This window comes from Nomascus leucogenys, chromosome 5 (assembly GCF_006542625.1).
Source record: "Nomascus leucogenys isolate Asia chromosome 5, Asia_NLE_v1, whole genome shotgun sequence".
In the NCBI taxonomy this organism is placed as follows: domain Eukaryota; kingdom Metazoa; phylum Chordata; class Mammalia; order Primates; family Hylobatidae; genus Nomascus; species Nomascus leucogenys.
Genome location: NC_044385.1, coordinates 85,986,157 through 86,005,956, shown reverse-complemented (window position 1 = coordinate 86,005,956; position 19,800 = coordinate 85,986,157). Strand labels below are relative to the sequence as shown.

General features: G+C 36.4%; 1 protein-coding gene across 5 annotated transcripts in view; it reads left to right on the top strand.

Annotated features, from left to right (window-relative positions):
* DIAPH3 (diaphanous related formin 3) overlaps positions 1-19,800 on the top strand; it is a 496,362-nt gene that overhangs the window by 153,458 nt on the left and 323,104 nt on the right. For 4 of the 5 annotated variants that reach the window (XM_030813469.1, XM_012506844.2, XM_030813468.1 and 1 more), the window contains 2 exons: positions 2,546-2,682; positions 4,553-4,658. In XM_030813469.1, the coding sequence (XP_030669329.1) occupies positions 2,546-2,682; positions 4,553-4,658 (243 nt within the window). Of the gene's footprint in view, positions 162-2,545; positions 2,683-4,552; positions 4,659-19,800 lie in introns of all 5 variants that reach the window. The other variant, XM_030813470.1, reaches the window with a different exon arrangement.

The window sequence follows — 19,800 nt, the reverse complement described above, 5'->3', positions numbered from 1 at the left end:
GGAACCTGGCATTGATCCTCAGTTTAGAACAGGCCAGTTACCATATTGTCCGGAGTGGGTCCTTGACATTCAGGAAAGATACATCCTTAGACCTTTCAAAATTTGTCATGCCTCTCTAACCTAAAACAGCCCTCATTAAATGCACTTTAATCCAAGCACTGGTAAGTTGACAACTTCTCACACAGAGTCAACAGTTTTTGTTTTGTTTTGCTGTGTTTTTTTTTTTTAATAATTGAGAGTAATTTATACAAGTAGCAATTCTGTATTTATAGATACTGAGTAGTAGTAATTGGCCTCATTCCAGTCTTAAAATGAGTGTGACACATTTTTGCATTACCAAAATCAGAGCATGTTACCTGTGATGGACTTTTGGGGTCACAGGATGATGGTTAAAACTGTGAAATCAGAGTATGCTCCTATTTCACCTTTCATACATGATAGGTTAGGGCCAGAGGGCTTGACAGAGAAGGCAGGTAGTATCACTTGGAGGAAGTCAGCATGAGTCACCTTGGGTGGCTAGAGGAGTCACAGGATTCTGATTCTAGAAGGGCAGGTGTTAGCTAAGGACAACCAGGTAGGTGGGAAATGAAGGGGAAATGCTAGAGGCAAGCTTTACTCAATTCCCAGATTTATTAGGACAGAGCCAGCTCTTCTGTACTTAGTAATCACTGACTGACTTTCTGAATTGAATCTAAGTGGTACTTTATAAACCTGACAATTCCCTGGAATAATTATCAAGGCATATTGTAGTTTCTGGTCCTGTGCCTGCCTTTTCATTCTTTTTCCAGTTAGGTAATAGCCCAGGCTATCATAAAAGTAAGTATTTCCTGAGTGTTTAGCTGTCTTGTTGTAAACTTTTCCCTATTACTAACAAGACAGAGTAATCTCTCCAAAATTCATATTCTTGGGCCCTTGGCCTTTCCTTGTACTCTCTCCATTGTTCTGTGTTTCTTAGATAGTGGTTTAAAGTAAATACAGTATTTCAGCCTAGTACAAGATTTCTTTGCATAAATGGCCATATACGAGATAGGAAAGTTATAAATAGGATTTTATCACAATCAAAGTACTTGGATCTAAACTGGTTATAGATTCAACTTCGATGCTTACATGTAGTGCTGATTTTGAGTTTAGTTCATAGGCCTGTAATTGGGAATTAGGCCCTTTTTTAGTGTTTGGTAGTAACTCTGATTAGTCAATTCTCATGCTTTCATAGGATCCTCTGAGATGCATGCTAGGTAAATAGTACTGTTTTATTGTTTCTATTTGTCCTCTGTATTTTGACAGTTATCTTTCATAGATACATCATTAACATAACTTATCTTCTAATTGGTTTTGACTTCCTGGCAGTAGTAAATAAACTTTATCCTAATCCCGATCGACCCATTTATAGAATGAGTTTACAACTGCATTGTTTTCCTTATAATAAATACCATTGTGATTAGAATACCTGTGCCCATTGTGGCAGTTTCTACATGGTATCTGCTCAAATCATCCTTCAGTTTTTGCTTATTTATGAACTAAGTGCTAATATCTAGGCCTGTATTTTGTAATATGGTAGCTACATGTGGCTTCTGAGCATTTGAAGTGTGGTTAGTCTGAATTGAGATGTGCTACAGTGTGAAATACACACTGGATTTCAACTATTTAGGAAGAAAAAGAAGTGAAATGTCATCAATAAATGTTTTATATTGGTTATATGTTGAAATGATAATATTTGGGATATATTGGATTAATTTTATTGAAAATAGTTTTGCTTGCTTGAAATTTTTAAATTACTCATGTGGTTTACATTATATTTCTCTTGAACAGTGTTGATCTGTGTGTTTGCTTATGGTAATATATCTCTTACCAACCTTCCTTCCCAGGAAAAAGATTTTCATGGCCTGAGTGTCTGGTTCCGTATCTGGCTGTTTGTTTCATATGCTTCTGTTGGCAAATCCCATATTTCTGACTGCTTCCCTCTTTCTCAATTTGTCTACTTAACCTGTCTTAATAATTATCAGCTATATTGTTGTAAAATCACCTTGAGTTATCTTTATTTGGTTTAGTTTTGTAGTTCTTGATATAAAGTGAATACCCTTATGAACTTTTTTTTTTTTTTTTTTTTTGGGATGGAGTTTTGCTCTTGTTCACTAGGCTGGAGTGCAATGGCGTGATCTCGGCTCACTGCAATCTCCGCCTCCCAGGTCCAAGTGATTCTCCTGCCTCAGCCTCCTGAGTAGCTGAGATTACAGGCATGCACCACCATGCCTGGCTAATTTCGTATTTTTAGTAGAGATGGGGTTTCTCCATGTTGCTCAGGCTGGTCTCGAACTCCCAACCTCAGGTGATCTGCCCGCCTCTGCCTCCCAAAGTGCTGGGTTTACAGGCATGAACCACCGTACCCGGCCATGAACTTTTTAGAGTGTTACACAGTCTATATTTTTTAGCTTTAGTAAGTGTAAAAATATCCTATAAATTTTTTTTTAATAACTACATTTCTTTCAGGGTATTATTTTTCTAACTAATTTCTAACATTTGACCTCTTATTTTCAAAACATTATAGTATGGCTTGGAAAGAATTATGAGTGAGGAGAGGAGTCTTTCCTTATTGGCCAAAGCCATGGATCCCAGACACCCCAATATGATGACAGATGTGGTTAAACTTCTCTCTGCAGTATGCATTGTAGGGGAAGAAAGCATGTAAGTGTTATCAACCTTTTTCCCTAATTATATAATAATTTAATACAGATTGATTAATGTTTCATTATCTAGGCTAGAATTTACTGGAATTTAAATAAATGTTGAGGTATATTTAAGCAGCTAATTTAGATTCTTATTGGCTGGAAATTTTTGAGTAATAATTATTTCTCTTAACTGATTTATTAGTTATGATCTAAAATACTTCTATGAAAAACTGATTTCTTTATCATATTTAAACTTTTTTTTTAACTGAAACCCTAAATTTAAAAAAATTCTAAATGAAGTCTTTGAAAATATACAAATGGTTCTATTTCTTACATGATTTTTTTCCCAGATAGAATTATTTCAAACTGTAGGTCTTCTCTATCCCCTTGTAAAAGCAAACATATTACGATTTGGAAATCTATATGTAAGGCAGATTAGAAAGTGATTTATGTAATAGTAGTTTACTGGTTGAGGGTACAAAGTCCTTGAGCATAAAGTACACACTAGAGCTGTAAAGAACTTAACTACATTTGTTAGGAGTATAATTAAATACCATTACATACATATTAAAGATAATTATAAAGATAAAGATTTTTAAAAATTAGGGTTCTAATTATAAGGAAGCATTTAAAAATTATTTAAAATGCCTTTTAAAAAAGATAAAAATGTAAAAGCTAAACAGCCAAAAGAACTAACAGAAATATCCCCCATATGTAGGGGTTGGCAGAGCCCTGTAAGGGAAGCCTCCTGTGTTCATTTGAAAATCAGCCTTGTGGAGGTCCTGCTGGAGTTGGTGGGATTGAGCAGGTTCGGCTTGATGGTTGGATAGTCAAAGACACCACTCGGCCTCAGCCTGGCAGTCTGCCCGCAAAGTGTGCCTACAGTGTTTATCTATAGAAGAGGTGTAGCCACAACCAGCAGCAGTCCCAAGCGTGCAAAGCTAGGCATACAGCTTTGTTATTTAAGACCATATAAATGTTGATGTACAAATTTAAGAGTGAAATTTATGTGGACAGATGATACTTTCTGAGCTTCCCTTCCCACTTTCTTCCTTTCCCCTTTCCTCATTTTTTAATTCTGTCTTTTAACCTCCTCTTTTCCCCTTTTCTTCCTCCTCTTTCGTCTTGGACTCTTCCTTGCTTTTCTTTTCCCTTCCCTATTCTGTTATCCTTCCCTTTCCCTTGTTTCTTGACTTCAGAATGGGTATCAAGATTCTGTAAATAACATTTAGGACTGCATGCCCATGTCCACGAACTGTGAGCTTCTCCAGTGTGCTGGATGCTGTTAACTATTATTTAAAAGAGGAGGAAGTATAGTTTTTGCATAATTATTATATTTTATAATTGAATATTTATAATACCATACTATTATATATTTTTGACTATCACTCCGCTTCGTTTTCTTAAACTTGTGAGGCATAAGAGTGCAGTGGTTCAGAGCATTTATATGGTGCCCACCACATAAACTGTCTGGTTTCAGATTCTTGCTCCACCATTTCACAGATATGAGACCTTGGACAGATTGCTTAACCTTTTTCTGCCTTAGTCTCCTAATCTATAATACGGGTTAATTATAGTACCTACCTCAAACAGTTGTTATATACTTTAAAATGAGTTGATGTTTGTAAGGTGGCTTAAATGGTGCCCGATGTGTAGTAAGCATTACATAAATGCTTGATAAACACCTTCACAGGGTTATCGTCAGGGATAAATGATTAAAATGTAACATGCTTAGAACTGTGCTTGATACATGGTATGTACTCAGTAATCTACTTCTAAAATATATTGGCTGCTTAGGGTATTGACTTCTTTAGTAGGATAAAGCAATTGTATTATGGCATTTGTGTTTGCTACTTGCAATTTAATTGACTCAAATTTTCCAATAGCCTTGAAGAAGTTTTAGAAGCTTTAACTTCAGCTGGTGAAGAAAAAAAAATTGACAGATTTTTTTGTATTGTGGAAGGCCTCCAGCACAATTCAGTTCAACTGCAAGTAAGTTTTGTGTGTATATAAAATCTATTTTTAAATGACATATATTACTTTTAACTGGTTTATGATTGGTTTATATGAAAACATTGTTATGAAGCTCTGCATGCCTTTTAATATTCTTTTATAGCATTATTTATTTATTTATTTTTTGAGACGGAGTCTTGCTTTGTCGCCCAGGCTGGAGTGCAGTGGCACGTTCTCAGCTCACTGCAAGCTCGGCCTCCTGGGTTCACACCATTCTCCTGCCTCAGCCTCCCGAGTAGCTGGGACAACAGGTGCCCGCCACCATGCCCAGCTAATTTTTTTTGTATTTTTAGTAGAGACACGGTTTCACTGTGTTAGCCAGGATGGTCTTGATCTCCTGACCTCATGATCTGCCCGCGTCGGCCTCCCAAAGTGCTGGGATTACAGGCATGAGCCACCGCGTCCGGCCTAGCATTATTTTTAGTATATAGAATTCCTATTTGTACTGTGTCATAATTTATCTCATAGATACATCTTGGCACACAACAATGGTTATTTCCTAGGTTGCTTTTCTTGTAGTAGAATTATTAGATTTCCCTGTATAAGATATAATCATAGTCCTATGAACTGTTTATTCTATGTTAGTCTCATAAATTACTTTAACTTTTGAGATGTTTTGCCAATTAGGTCAATTAGGGCTTTTCATTGTTTTAATAACTGAAAAGTTGAGCTTACATGAATAATAAGGAAACCCAAGATTATAGATGTTTCCAAAAATACTGTTAAAAAGACACATTTAGACTTAAACATTTAAGTATTCAAGCTGAATAATATTCATTTAATTTCTTTCTTTTTTTTAAAAAAAAGAAAAGAGGCTTTTATTGGTATAATTGTTCAAAAGTGATCATCTTAAAAAAGTATTAATACCTGATTCTCACCTCCATACTTCTAAAACTTAATTGGCATGGTGTGACCTGGACATTGGGAAATTTAAAATGATCCTCAGGTGATCCTAACGTGCAGCAAAGTTTCGAAGCCAATGTGTTAATAGATATGAAGTAAATCTGTTTCACACTTAATAAAAGTAAAAAGTTATAGTTTTTTTTAAAGGTTCTGGGCAGCTTGGCCATTTTATTGTTTCTTGGTATATAAGGAATAGAAAAGCTAAATCTGAAATAAAAAAATAAAGTGAAAAAAATAAAGTAAACAAGTGGTATTTGAAAAATAATAGACTGGGCGCGGTGGCTCATGCCTGTAATCCCAGCACTTTGGGAGGCCGAGGCAGGCGGATCACCTGAGGTCAGGAGTTCAAGACCAGCCTGGCCAACATGGTGAAACCCCGTCTCTACTAAAATACAAAAATTAGCCAGGCATGATGGCAGGTGTCTGTAATCCCAGCTACTCAGGAGGCTGAAACAGGAGAATCGCTTGAACCCTGGAGACGGTGGTTGCAGTGAGCCGAGATCGTGCCACTGCACTCCAGCCTGGGTGGCTGAGCGAGACTCCGACTCAAGAAAAAGAAAGAATGAGAATATGATAGGAGCTGTGAAACTAATAATTTAGTATGACATTTCAGATGACAGTGTTAATGAATAGCTAGTGAGGAGCCCTATGTTGTGATTTGTTTCTCTTGGAATAGGCAGGATTGAAGACCTGACTAGAGGGTCTCTATGGCATGGGTCCTGCAGGAACCTCTGGAAGAGAGCCCCTTTTCACACATTCTGGGCTTGTTAGATGACATTGGCTTCGAGGTCTGGGATGTGTTCCCCATCTCTGACATAGACCTTGTCCATTTAGTTGCTTGAGAGACTGGAGTCTTTTAATTCATATACTGCTAGCCTCATTTCCAGTCTCCTCCTCTTCTCTTTTCTCTTTGCTTTCTTCTGTCTCTTCTCTCCCACCTCGTCTCTGAGCTCCCCCTTCCCTTCTCTCCTTTTCCTTCCTATTGGTTTTCTTTTTCCTTTCTATTTTTGTGTCTTTCCTTGTCAGGTTGATCTGCTGTCCTCTGGTGCTTTGAACAAGTTTCTTTGTCATCTGGTCCCAGGTTTTTTATTCAGCTGAAGATTAATGAAGAGTAGCCCTAAAGAAAACTTTGTAGAGGAAAGTTGAACCATTACTTTATCTGATTTTTTTGCAACGATTTATGAATCTATAATTATTTGAGAATAAAAGTTTTATAAAAATGTTGGTAAAACTGGGGTCCCATCCTTTTGTTTACAACAGTATTACATTACCTGAGGTTGTAAACTGTAAGGGAAGAGAGGAATAATGGCTTGTTAAAGACAAAGCCCTGTTTTGTCCTGGCAAATGACATAATCTCCTCATTTATTGGAAAGTTTTGACTATTGCAGTCTAATTCTTGGTTATTTGGAATATTTATTTTGGCTGTCAGACATAAAGGTAAATATATCTGACCTTTATTTTAATTAACTACAAATTAAATTGATGAATATGAACTTGAAGGCAAAGTATGTTGATTTAAAAAATTTAGGGGGTAAATTAAGTAATTTCTTTTATAGGTACTTCTGATTTTGTTGAAGGTGCTCTTCTGTGGAAAAATAACATTTCTATAGTCATGATAAACTTATATTTAGCCAGTAAATATCTAGAAAGAGAACTATCAGTTAAAAGTTTGGAATTTTATAGGTTACTATTCTATAGAAGATATTAAGACTTAAATAAATTTAAAGTTTTGATACAGGTTTAATTTCTTTTATTAACAGCTCTAGTCAGACTAAATTAACGTATCATAAAATTTACCCATTTAAAATGTGCATTTCAGGTCAGGTGGTGGCTCATGCCTGTAATCCCAGCACTTTGGGAGGCCAAGGCGGGCGGGTCATGAGGTCAGGAGATCGAGACCATCCTGGCTAACACGGTGAAACACCGTCTCTACTAAAAATACAAAAAAATTAGCCAGGCGTGGTGGCGGGCGCCTGTAGTCGCAGCTACTCGGGAGGCTGAGGCAGGAGAATGGTGTGAACCTGGGAGGCGAAGCTTGGCAGTGAGTTGAGAACATGCCACTGCACTCCAGCCTGGGCAACAGAGCGAGACTCTCTGTCTCAAAAAAAAAAAAAAAAAAAAGTGTGATTCAATGTTTCTTGTATATTAACAGCTTTGTGGAATCCTTACCACAATCAGTTTTAGAAGATTGTCATTGCCCCCCAAAAGAAAGTCCCCATCCCTTAGCTATAACTCTACAATCTTTGATTCTCTCTAGCCCAAGACAGCTATTGATCCACTTTCTGTCTTTATAGAGTTGCATATTCCAGACATTTCACGTAAATGTAATCATGCATTATGTGGATCTTTGTGATTGGCTTCTTTTACTTATTAATAGCAAAATATTTTAGAGGTTCATTCATGTTGGAGTACTGCATTTTAAAAAATCGCCACATAATCGTCTGTCATATGAGTGTATCACATTTTATCAGCTGTCAGTTGACAGACATTCGGGTTGTTTCTACTCTTCAGCTGTTATGAAAAATGCTGCTGTGAACATTTGTGGTGTTGATTTCTTTTTAAACTACTGCTTATTTGCCATATTTAGTGTTGACTGAATAGAGGTAGGGAGGAGGAGAGCTTAGAGCAATGTTTTCCTTCCATAGTTATGGAAGTCATGGGCATGATGCAGTTTCTTTTTAATTTTTAATTTTTGTGGGACATAGTAGGTGATAATTCAATTTTTGAAAATTTTTTGCCAATATATTGGTAGCTGATTATATTTGCTTTTATGAAACTAATTGCTTTTGTTGTAATTATATTTTCTGTTACAGTTATTAGTAGTGTTAATTATTTGATATCCTGTAAACACTAAAATAAATTTCTTTTTATTTATTTATTTTTTATTATTGTACTTTAAGTTTTAGGGTACATGTGCACAATGTGCAGGTTTGTTACATATGTATCCATGTGCCATGTTGGTGTGCTGCACCCATTAACTCATCATTTAGCATTAGGTATATTTCCTAATGCTATCCCTCCCCCCTCCCCCCACCCCACAACAGTCCCCGGAGTGTGATGTTCCCCTTCCTGTGTCCATGTGTTCTCATTGTTCAATTCCCACCTATGAGTGAGAACATGTGGTGTTTGGTTTTTTGTCCTTGCGATAGTTTACTGAGAATGATTTCCAGTTTCATCCATGTCCCTACAAAGGACATGAACTCATCATTTTTTATGGCTGCATAGTATTCCATGGTGTATATGTGCCACATTTTCTTAATCCAGTCTATCGTTGTTGGACATTTGGGTTGGTTCCAAGTCTTTGCTATTGTGAATAGTGCCGCAGTAAACACACGTGTGCATGTGTCTTTATAGCAGCATGATTTATAATCCTTTGGGTATATACCCAGTAATGGGATGGCTGGGTCAAATGGTATTTCTAGTTCTAGATCCCTGAGGAATCACCACACTGACTTCCACAATGGTTGAACTAGTTTACAGTCCCACCAACAGTGTAAAAGTGTTCCTATTTCTCCACATCCTCTCCAGCACCTGTTGTTCCCTGACTTTTTAATGATGGCCATTCTAACTGGTGTGGGATAGTATCTCATTGTGGTTTTGATTTGCATTTCTCTGATGGCCAGTGATGATGAGCATTTTTCATGTGTCTTTTGGCTGTATAAATGTCTTCTTTTGAGAAGTGTCTGTTCATGTCCTTCGCCCACTTTTTGATGGGGTTGTTTGTTTTTTCTTGTAAATTTGTTTGAGTTCATTGTAGATTCTGGATATTAGCCCTTTGTCAGATGAGTAGGTTGCGAAGATTTTCTCCCATTTTGTAGGTTAAAATAAATTTCTTGATATAGTTCTTAGAGCTTAATTTTTAAGAAGTGAAAGGTTATTTTAGCATCATTCAAATTTATTTCTTTCTCATTTTTCTGATATGTTCAGGTTAAATTTCCATGCTCTTAATTGGGAATAGAAAATGGGAAGAATTGTTCTACATTCTTATTTTTTCTATTCAAATATTTTGTTGAAGGCTTTTACTCCTTAATAAAGGTTTCTCATTGTTTTTCAGCCTAATGTGTGAAATAGCTAGCAGGTAGCAGGCTTCAGAGTAAAAGATACCATTTTCTAGAGTGCTAACTTAGGCCAAACAAACAAACAAAAAAAGGTAACACAGATATTCTTTTCTGCATATTGCAGATTATGCTCTTTCTATATTCTTTAAAATTATCAAAAAAATTGTAGAAATATCTAAAAATACTTATTTCTCTGTCTTTCTGAATTTTCCACAAATAAATTTTGAGGTGGCTGGCTATCAATTTTCCTATAAAACTATTTGTACCTTTTTAATTCAATTTTAATAAATTGCATTATTAAAATGTGCTAAACTAGATGACATTAGCAAATCGCCAATTTACAATAAAACTTGTTTATTGGTGAATAAAATAGGACACAATTGTTTACTTTTAAATTGGAGAAAATGAGATAGCAAAATAAAAACATTCTTCATTATTCTTTTACTGCAAAGTATATTTATGACAAAGTATTTTTTTAAAGGAGAATAAGGAGAATTGTTACTTTTTGTTATTTTGATCCTAATAATGATAATTTGTTTATGATTATGATAGAATTGAGCACACATCCCCCATTTGATATTATATAGTAAGAAAATGTTAAACTTTGTACCTGGAATAGCTTTATTCTCAGGCCTTGAGGAATATTATTATCAGGGGCCGTGCGCGGTGGCCCACGTCTATAATCCCAGCACTTTGGGAGGCCTAGGCAGAAGAATCACGAGGTCAGGAGATTGAGACCATCCTGACTAACCTGGTGAAACCACGTCTCTACTAAAAATACAAAAAAAAAAAATTGCCTTGCTTGGTGGTGGGTGCCTATAGTCCCAGCTACTCGGGAGGCTGAGGCAGGAGAATGGCGTTATCCCAGGAGGCGGTGCTTGCAGCGAGCTGAGATCGCACCACTGCACTCCAGCCTGGCTGACAGATCAAGACTCCATCTCATAAAAAAAAATTTATATATATATATGTATATATGTATGTATGTATACACACACACATATACATTGTTATCAGGAAAGAAAGTACAAATATAAATCTAGGACTTAAAATAAGCATACATTACTTTTTTTTTTCAAACATCAGACAGCGTTTCTCAGCTGCAAGCACCATAATCACTCTAGGTAATTTAAGCAGAAAATGGTATTACAAAATTAAATATGCTATGAAACAAATTGAACAGATTTCATCATAAGCCTATATCAATTAATTAATTGACAAATTTTGTACCTACCTTACAAAATTTCTGGTAGGCTCAGGGAATCATGTGGGTGGTTTGTAGCTAGAAGTAATACAGAAGATAGGCTGCACTGTATCACAGCAGTGCTCTAATGGAAGTGCCACTCCCAACTCTCTGCTGTGGTCAGCACTTGTGACACCAGGGACAGAGAGCCTTCTGCCACAGTTGCCCCAGGAGAACCAAACCCTCCATCATAGTGTCCAGTATTCATGTGTGTGGTTGTCCCTCATGTTGGCCAGTTTTTCCGTAGTAGAAAAGGACTGCGATAAGTATTCGTTAACTAATCTCTAGTTTCTGCTGTCCTTTAATCTTCTGTTATTTTTATTTCTGTCCTCTTTTTCTTTTCCTTTCTGTGTCTTCTGTCTACCCTTGTCAGGGTCATACTTTCCTGGAGTATCAAGAGCATTTTCTAGATTTCAAAGAATTTATTGAAACCCTTGCTGTTGGTCATAGGACTGATTGAATTGTGATATATTTTTGGAAGGGAACCAAAATATGGGAATCCTAGAGCATTTTGGGTGGATATTTGGTTCTTCTTCTGTGTATATGTCCTCAGGCCTGCAGTGATAGAATTCTGTAACTTCCTTTTCCTGTGATTTCTCCCTGATCCAGTACCCATGGAGTTGCTGATGGGAGGGTCAGGAACACGAGTGGTCTTAGATGATCTGCCACTTGTAAACTGACATTTTAGTCTGCCACAGTTCTATTGGTGCTGTCAAAACACATGAACTCCTAGGTTAAAAACAAAGGATTTTATTGCTCACAGCAATAGCAGTAGGCTGAGTATCAGCTTTCTGTCAGTCCCAAAGCCCATATTGTGACACTCGTAGTGTAATGTGAATACTGCCAGTTGCAGTGGGTTGTGTTTTAGGAGAGAAACCTTGAGCATAGGGAATACTACTTTTATATTATGGGCAGCAATGACTTTAATTGATCTGATTGATACAGGCTATGATGAAATCTGTTCAATTTGTTTCATAGCATACTTAATTTTAAGTTCAGTAGGGACTGTGGGCAGCAGAATGAGGCCTGTCTGAAGTATTGGCCTCAGTCCTGCCTTCCAGGTCGCAGATCTAGTCAGCTGAACAAATCCCATAATCCAGTAAATCATCAGAGTCTACCTTAGAACACCAGGTGGCTTTCTTTTTAAATTTTTTGATTCATCTTTCCACTTGGCCTGAGGTGTTAATTCAGATACAGTATGATGTGTTAGTGATAGTGCAGACTTCCCCTTGTTCAGCAAAGAAGTCTAGGACAATTCTTTCATTCATAACAATTCTGGTCAGTGAGTTGAAGCTGACCTGATTGCCTTCCAGGGCTTCTGTAGTGTCACTGATCACTTTAGCTAAAATCAGGCGCAGATTTTTTACCACTTCCCATTGTAGGGATAACTACCTGCAGAGTACACATAGTAAGTCAGTATTTTTCTCCAGGAAGCTCCCCAGAGTAACTAAGGATAGCTTCCGTTTGGAGAGATCTCCATAGTTGCCTAAGAGTTACATGACATACTGGTGGCATTTCTTTAAACACTTGAACATTTCTTATGATCATACCTGTAGGGTTCAAGTCATGGTGTTTTTGAAGAGAGAGGCAAGTTAATGCCTGTCTTTCGCATAAGATAAATAGTCTTGAAAGATATACATGGTGCTCCTGGAAGGAAAGTGTTATTTGTAGTTGTTGGGACGACCCAAATAGGACCTTTATTAGTTGAGGGACTTACAGGGTGGCAGAGCTTTCAACCTGGCTTCCAGGTGGCTGGTAAATTTTACAGTTCTTGGTTCAGGAAATAATTAAGTCTAAAAATTTTTGGAGGGACTGTCTGAAGACAGTCAGTCCAACTTACCCCTTTTTGTCAGTTCTATTCACCCACCCCACAGAATGACTGAGCTACAGTTATGGGATTTGGAATAGGGTTGACATCCAGAGAGAAGGGAAGATATTTTGCATGGGAGATGCAGGAGCTGGATCTATTCTGATTGACCTCTTAATAAAGTGTAGGTAATGGTAATCAAATCATGGTCAGAACTTTCTGGTGGTAGATGGCAGGATGTGCTGTAGGAGAGGAACTTTGAACTTGCCTGCACTTTGCTTTAAAAGGAGACATTACCTTTATTATACTAGACATAAAGTGAGCCTGCTCTTTGCTCTGGAGAGATATGCTGTTGTCCAAGATTGTTTTGTATACACACATCCTTGAAGAGCATCTAGATCAAAGACTATCCTTGTCTTTACTTGCAGTACAAGTGGAAATGAAATATGAGAGATCCAGGGAGAATTGTCTTGCAACAGACAGAAGACCACAAACCTCCTAGTGTCACCTTGGCTACTTTTCCTTTGGCCCAGTTCTTCTAATGTTGTTCCTACACATTTGTTATATCTTGGGTGTAGATTGAATGGAATGAAACCCTCATTAATTTTAATTCTTGAGAATACCTCAAGAATATTTTCCCTATGTTAGTTACTGAATAAAGGGAAAACATGATTTCCGAAGTTTCTGAGTCCAGAGAGGAGAAATAATTACGTCAGAGAGCAAATAAAGGAAAAGATGGGAAGCTTGTTTCAGAGAGAAAAAATTGTTTGGTTGTCTTTGATGGTTTGATGTGAATCTGTAGCATCTTTAGTTCTGAGCTTGCTCACTTAAAATATATACTTAAATCCTTTTACTTAATTTCATTCAGGTTTCTAAATATCTGATTTTAGTATACTCTTTAGATATAATACCAATAGCTGGGTTTATGTTGTCCTTCTGTGGATCTCTACTTGTTATGATTATCTAGAAAAGATGACCCAGATCTTGTCATTTCTTTACCCACTGTTGAAATACGTAGCCATTGTTTGCTTTAGGTTTTTTTTTTCTATTGTGGTAGGATATATAACATGAAATTTACCATTTTAACCATCTTCGAGAGTATAGTTCAGTGACATTAAACACATTCACATTGTTGTGCAACCCTTATATCTTCAGGCTTCTTAAGCTATAGTGATAACAGTGATGCAGTACTGGACAGGGGTGATTGATGGTTGGTATGTCTTTCTAGGATTCCTGTGGTAGATATTTCTCTACCCTAGAATATATTTTTCAAGGAAGCAAAAGCAAGAAATATAATCCAGGCTATTGGTGTCTCTGGAAATATTACTAGAGAAAAACTTTTCCAAACGTATTTCAGTGTCTGGCATGCACATGGTCTTAACCCATATCTCATGATAACATGAAAATACAGAAGCTGGTCATATATAAAGAACAAGAAGAAAAAGCAAAAGTGTTCTGTTAAATACCTAAAAAATAAGAAATTTCATTAAGCTTCAGTTACATTACTTACGAGTCTGACAATTTGAAAATGATAACCCTTGTTGAAACTTGCTTTGTGAAATGAGGCTGTTAGTCTTGGTTCTCTGAGAAGCAAGAGGTTTGATGTGTAAGGGACTAGAGGAAATGCCTGTGAGAGACCCTGGAGGAGAAGCTGGGGGAGACTGGGAGAGCTGTCAAACTCAATGCAGATCTGACCCTAAGTGAAGGAGAGAGGGAAGGAGTGGAGATTGGGTGAAAATGTCTCAGGCTGCCCTGAAATTCTAGGAGAGCTTGGCAAGCCTGTTGGGGAATCCTTGAGCCAAAGTCCCATGTGTCCCAGGAACAGGTCTATTTTAGTATACTTGCTGTGCTCAAGCCTTGGCTGGCTTCATTTCAAATGCTGTGATAGGTTTCAGAAGGTAGCAGCTAGGGCTGTAGGCCATTTATGTTTCCTGCAGTCAAAGATTGAGTGTTGCATTGTTATGGCTGCTGCAAAGATAGTTAAATTTTTCCTTAACTTAAAAAAAACTCTTCAATCTGTGGATTTCATTAAGTTTAATTAGAAGAGAGATCTTTGAAAGTTTGATGGGATCTCATTTTTCCATGTCTGAAAAAGTAGAAAACGCAATATTTTAATAAATTAAAAAAGGATAACTTTTTATCATTATATAGTTTCATTGAAGTATTAAAAATAGTACCAAAAACCTTTCTTAATTGAATGATAATCACTATATTTTGAAATTTGTCGTTGGGCAATAATCAGACAAATATGCCATTGAATACTCACATTAAAACAAATCAGAAGTTAAATGCCTTTCTGGATTTAGCCAAGTGTATTTGCTTTGGTTGATTTTGTTCCACCTACCACTTTAATCTTCACAGTTTACCCAGGTTTTATTATGCCCAAGACCAAGTAAAGTTCGTCTTATAATGAACAGTTATATCTTGATTTACTATTTTTTAAGTATCTCTTCTGTTCTATCAAATCATTGTTAATTAATTTTCTGTTTTAAATAAATTTTTCTCACATTTAGTGAAGGACTAAATGAAGAATACAGACTATTAGTAAAAGGCTTATTTTTAGAATCATTGTTGAGCTATCCCAGAAGGATGCAAAAGTTAATTTGTTTTAATTCCTTTCTTTTCTGACTGCTACTTTTATTGGGGTTTGCATGAATAGGGTTGATATATAAGTACCAATCGATTAAAACATCAACCATATTAAAATGGATCAGTAAATAATAAGCCAGTATGCTAGTAGACATTAAAGGAACAGATAATATTCTAATGTGAACTCATATTGTCATATGGAGCATACCCAAGTATAAACTAATGGTTCTCATTATCTAGAGTTTACTGGCAGTTTTCTGAATCTACGTAATAAGTCTATATAATACATTTCTTCATTTATTCTACAATGGACAACTAGAAAGATAATTAATGTCTTGAAGGTAACTAAAAAGTTTCATAATTAACTGATCAATTACTTAGTTATTCAGTGACTGCTATGTACTGGGCTATGCTAGGTATTGGAACTACAGAGTTGAATGAAATACACCTCTGCCCTTAAGAAGCTTATACTCAAGAATTTAAAGCCATCTAACATTTCATATGAAAATTGCAATAAAGGCAGTTTTAGAAAAAGGCATGGGAGGACATAGAAGAAATTAATGATGTCTTGGGGGAGCTTTCGAATAAATATTTTAAGAATTCAAGTTTGTTCTTTAGTATCCCTGGTATAAATTATAGCTTCTTGAGTCCTGCAGTTTATTTCTCTGAGTCTATATGGGGTATATGCAGTTACTTCAATGCATGTGTATGAAATTTTAAAATCTTTGGAATTTCTCTATTTACACTGGAGGCAAAATATTTCTCCATAAGCATCATTTACTCATTTTAACTTGATAAATGTGAAATTTAATTGTGCAAAGAGAGACAGATGATTTCTGCTATGGGGTAGGAAAGATGAATAGCAGTCTAAACTGTATCTTCCAGGCCCAGATAATAAGCTTTTGCAGCCTCTGATAGAATTTTTATTTAAGTATTTTACTGGTTCTTGGTTTCAATCTGGATTTAGCTCCTGAAGCTGATATATTGTTGCAATGTAGATCCATGATTTAATTGTAAAAACATCTACTTATACCCAGGATGAACATGTTGACTCAAGAGTAAACTTTCTAAGAACTACTTACTTTTGCTATTAGACAACTTTCTAAATCTTGTCAGCACAGTCAGGTTGAAAGCATCTGCTCTGGCGGCCTTTGGAAAAACTGGATGGTCCTCATGGATGGGGCTTAGGGATCATACCTGTTAGTGGACCTTGAATTTTGTGCTTAAGTTTGTTGTCCAAAAAGGGATCAGGGAACCAAAGGTTAGAAAAAACAATCTCATTACTGAGTATCCACCCAAAAGAAAAGAAATAAATATTTCAAAGGGATGCTGGCACTCGTGTGTTTATTACAGCACTATTCACAATAGCAAAGATATGGAATAAACCTAAGTGTTTATCAGTGGATGAATGGATAAAGAAAATGTGGTACATGTACACCGTGGAATACTATTCAGCCATAAAAAGGAATGAACTCCTGTCATTTGCAGCAACATAGACGGAACTGGAGGCTATTATCTTAAGTAAAATCAGCTAAGCACAGAGAGACAAATATCACATGTTCTCACTTATATGTTGGAGCTAAAAATTGTGATCACGTGGATGTAGAAAGTGGAAAGATAACAGGCTGGGAAGAGTGAGTGGGGGCGGAGGAGGAAGGATGAAGAGAAGTGTGTAAAGGGTGCAAACATATGGTAGAAGGGATAAGTTTAATGTTTGATAGCAGCATAGAGTGACTGTATCTGACCAAATATATTGTACTTGGGGAATAGACACCCTAAATACCTTGACTTGATCACTGCACCTTATATGCATGTAACAAGATGTCTCATGTACAATAAATTTGTACAAATAAACACATTTGTCTTTTCTCCTATTTGTGTTGAACATAGTAATTGCAATAAATTATGTACCAAAGGAAATTTAGGTACTATGTATTCACATATGAAGAAAACTTCATTTTCAAGGGCAGAAAGCCACTTTGCTGATTCAGTGATGTAGGTAGTGGCATGTTCCTCTATCTTGTTGTTAACCTCTTTCGGCTTCTAATGATTTTCCTTTGATCGTTTGCCCTGTTCTTAAGATTGCCTTTGACTGGCTCTGTCCCACATATTGAATACTTTGAGATTTCTATTTACAGCTTATCTACTTTATTGGCCCCTGTTATGTCTTTACCTTCCTAGTTTATGGTATTGCTGACTTTTGTCCCACTCTTTGTCATTACCTTTTTGGCCGCTCGCTTTCCAGTCTTAGGCTGTCTGGAGTTTGCTGATGTCAGTCCTTGTACTATACTTTTAGTTTAATGCTGCCCTAAGGAAATCCTCAACTATCCTGAATCATAGATGGACACACACCCCTCCAGCTAGAAGTTACGTTTAAAATACCTTTTCTCACAGAAGACCCTTTTTGATAATTGACACAAGAGTAATAAAGTGAGCTTACAGTATTGGCTTTCCAAACCATTAGAATTGAATTTGTAATCCATAACACCTAGAGATAAGTGTCTTTACATAGACTTTTTAAAAAGAAAGATAAAGGAGCAGTTACTTCTAACATATAAAGTTGCATTTAGGGCAAAGAGGAGAATATTTTAGAGCAATTGCTTTGTTTACTGGCTGCATATGGCATCTGTGGGGAGGCAAGTGGTTTCCACTTGCAACAGTAACTCTATCCCTTTGTAGAAACTATTCTTGTCAAGTCACCAGTGTTTTCATTTTGCCAAATGCAGTGGTAATTGATTAGTCCTTGTTTTATTTGACCACAGTTGACACAGTTGATCACTCTCTCCCTGTTGAGACCACTTTCCATACTTCCAGGACACCACAATCTCCTTGTTTTCCTTCTACCTCACTTATGGTTTTTAACTTATCTTTTTCTTTAACTTATTTCTCTAATCTCTACATTGAAACCTACAGTTGAAAATGCCCTAAACAGTTCTTACACCTCCTTTTTCCTCTGTTCTGTCGTGATTCCATCTGAGATCTTGGTTTTTACGTATTATTGCTATGGTAATTGCTTTATTTTGAACTGGAGTCTTCTATCTTCAATTTCCTTCGCAGCTTTTAAAATTTAGATCACTAATAGGCATTTCCAACTTATCATCTCCAAAACTGATTCCCTCTCTCTTCCCAAGCCTGTTTCTCCCGTGGTCATTTCTGTTTCAATAAATTACAATTTCATCCTTTAAGTTGCTCAGGCCCAAAACCTTGGAGTCAGTCTTGACTCCTCTTTCTCTCAAAGAAATTTCCATCTTTTTTCACAGCTGTATGTCTAGCACTAAGAACAGTGCCTGGTATATAGTAGGAATCAATAAATCGGCTTTGAAGGAATGAAGTATGTGAGCCAGTATCAGGGTAAACTGCTTCTAATGCCCTAAGATGGAACCTTTAGTTAACTAGATGCTCTCAAGAAGATGGAAGCTCCTTATTTTCTTACCCTTATTAGCGCAGAGGGAGGTTGGTTTTGTAATGTATCACAATGACTTCTGTAACATGCAAATTAAGAGAGATCATATGCTACATTTTTGGAACATCAAGTAGAGCACAGAGATTACTTCCTTATGACAAACATCTGACTTTTGTTTCTCATTTTTTGAGTAGGAATATCTCCAGTTGACAGAAGTTGTAGGTACTCAGTAATTATTTTTTTAATGAATGAATGATTCTAATATACATCTCAATCAGAATTTTGAAAGTAGGATTTATCCTATTCTCTAAAACCTGTTGCTCTTCTTACATTTTGTATGTCTGCTAATGGTACCACTTTCTATCTAGTTAAATAACAAAAGTGGGAGGCCTCTTGTAAATGCTTTTCTTCTACCTCATTCTATCAATTTTTCTTCATATTTCAAATGTTCAAACCTTCCTCCTTGCTCAAAAATTTACTTCTACAGTAGCTTCTGAACTTGAATCTATTGCCTCTGTTATTGTGCCCCTGTTGCATAAAATTCCTTATGATTTTCACTATTTCTGGTTGAATCTGAATTTTGTGACTTGACACACAAGGCTGTGTCCTGTCTCCTGTCTCCTTATTCAGCCTCATTTCTTGACTTCTTCCCATTACTCCCCTTTCTACCTTGACAAACCACTCATAAAATTTGAATTACTTGTAATTTAAAGGTTCCATGTCTTTGAACATGTTAATTCCTCTCTTAGATCTTCCTTCTTCACTTCTTCATCAGGCCATTTTATTAATCCTTGAGTCAGTACTTTATTCAGCTGTCCTAGTTCTCATTTAGCATCTCCATTTTCCCATTATTTACCAAACATATTTCTTACAGTATATAGTATATTTTTATCATTTTACTGATATATCTTCATTAGACGGGCAAAATGTCCTGTTAACCTTTGTAGTTTTTTAACCTTTCTCGATATCTCTAGGAGTTGATTGATATGGCATAAATGCTGATTGACACTCCCTTCTTTTGGTATGCTAAATTATCGTGAAATTGTGTGATACCACAGGTATGTATCTCATTATGTATAAAACCTGGAAGGAACTCCTTGGTCTTTACCTTGATGATAGAA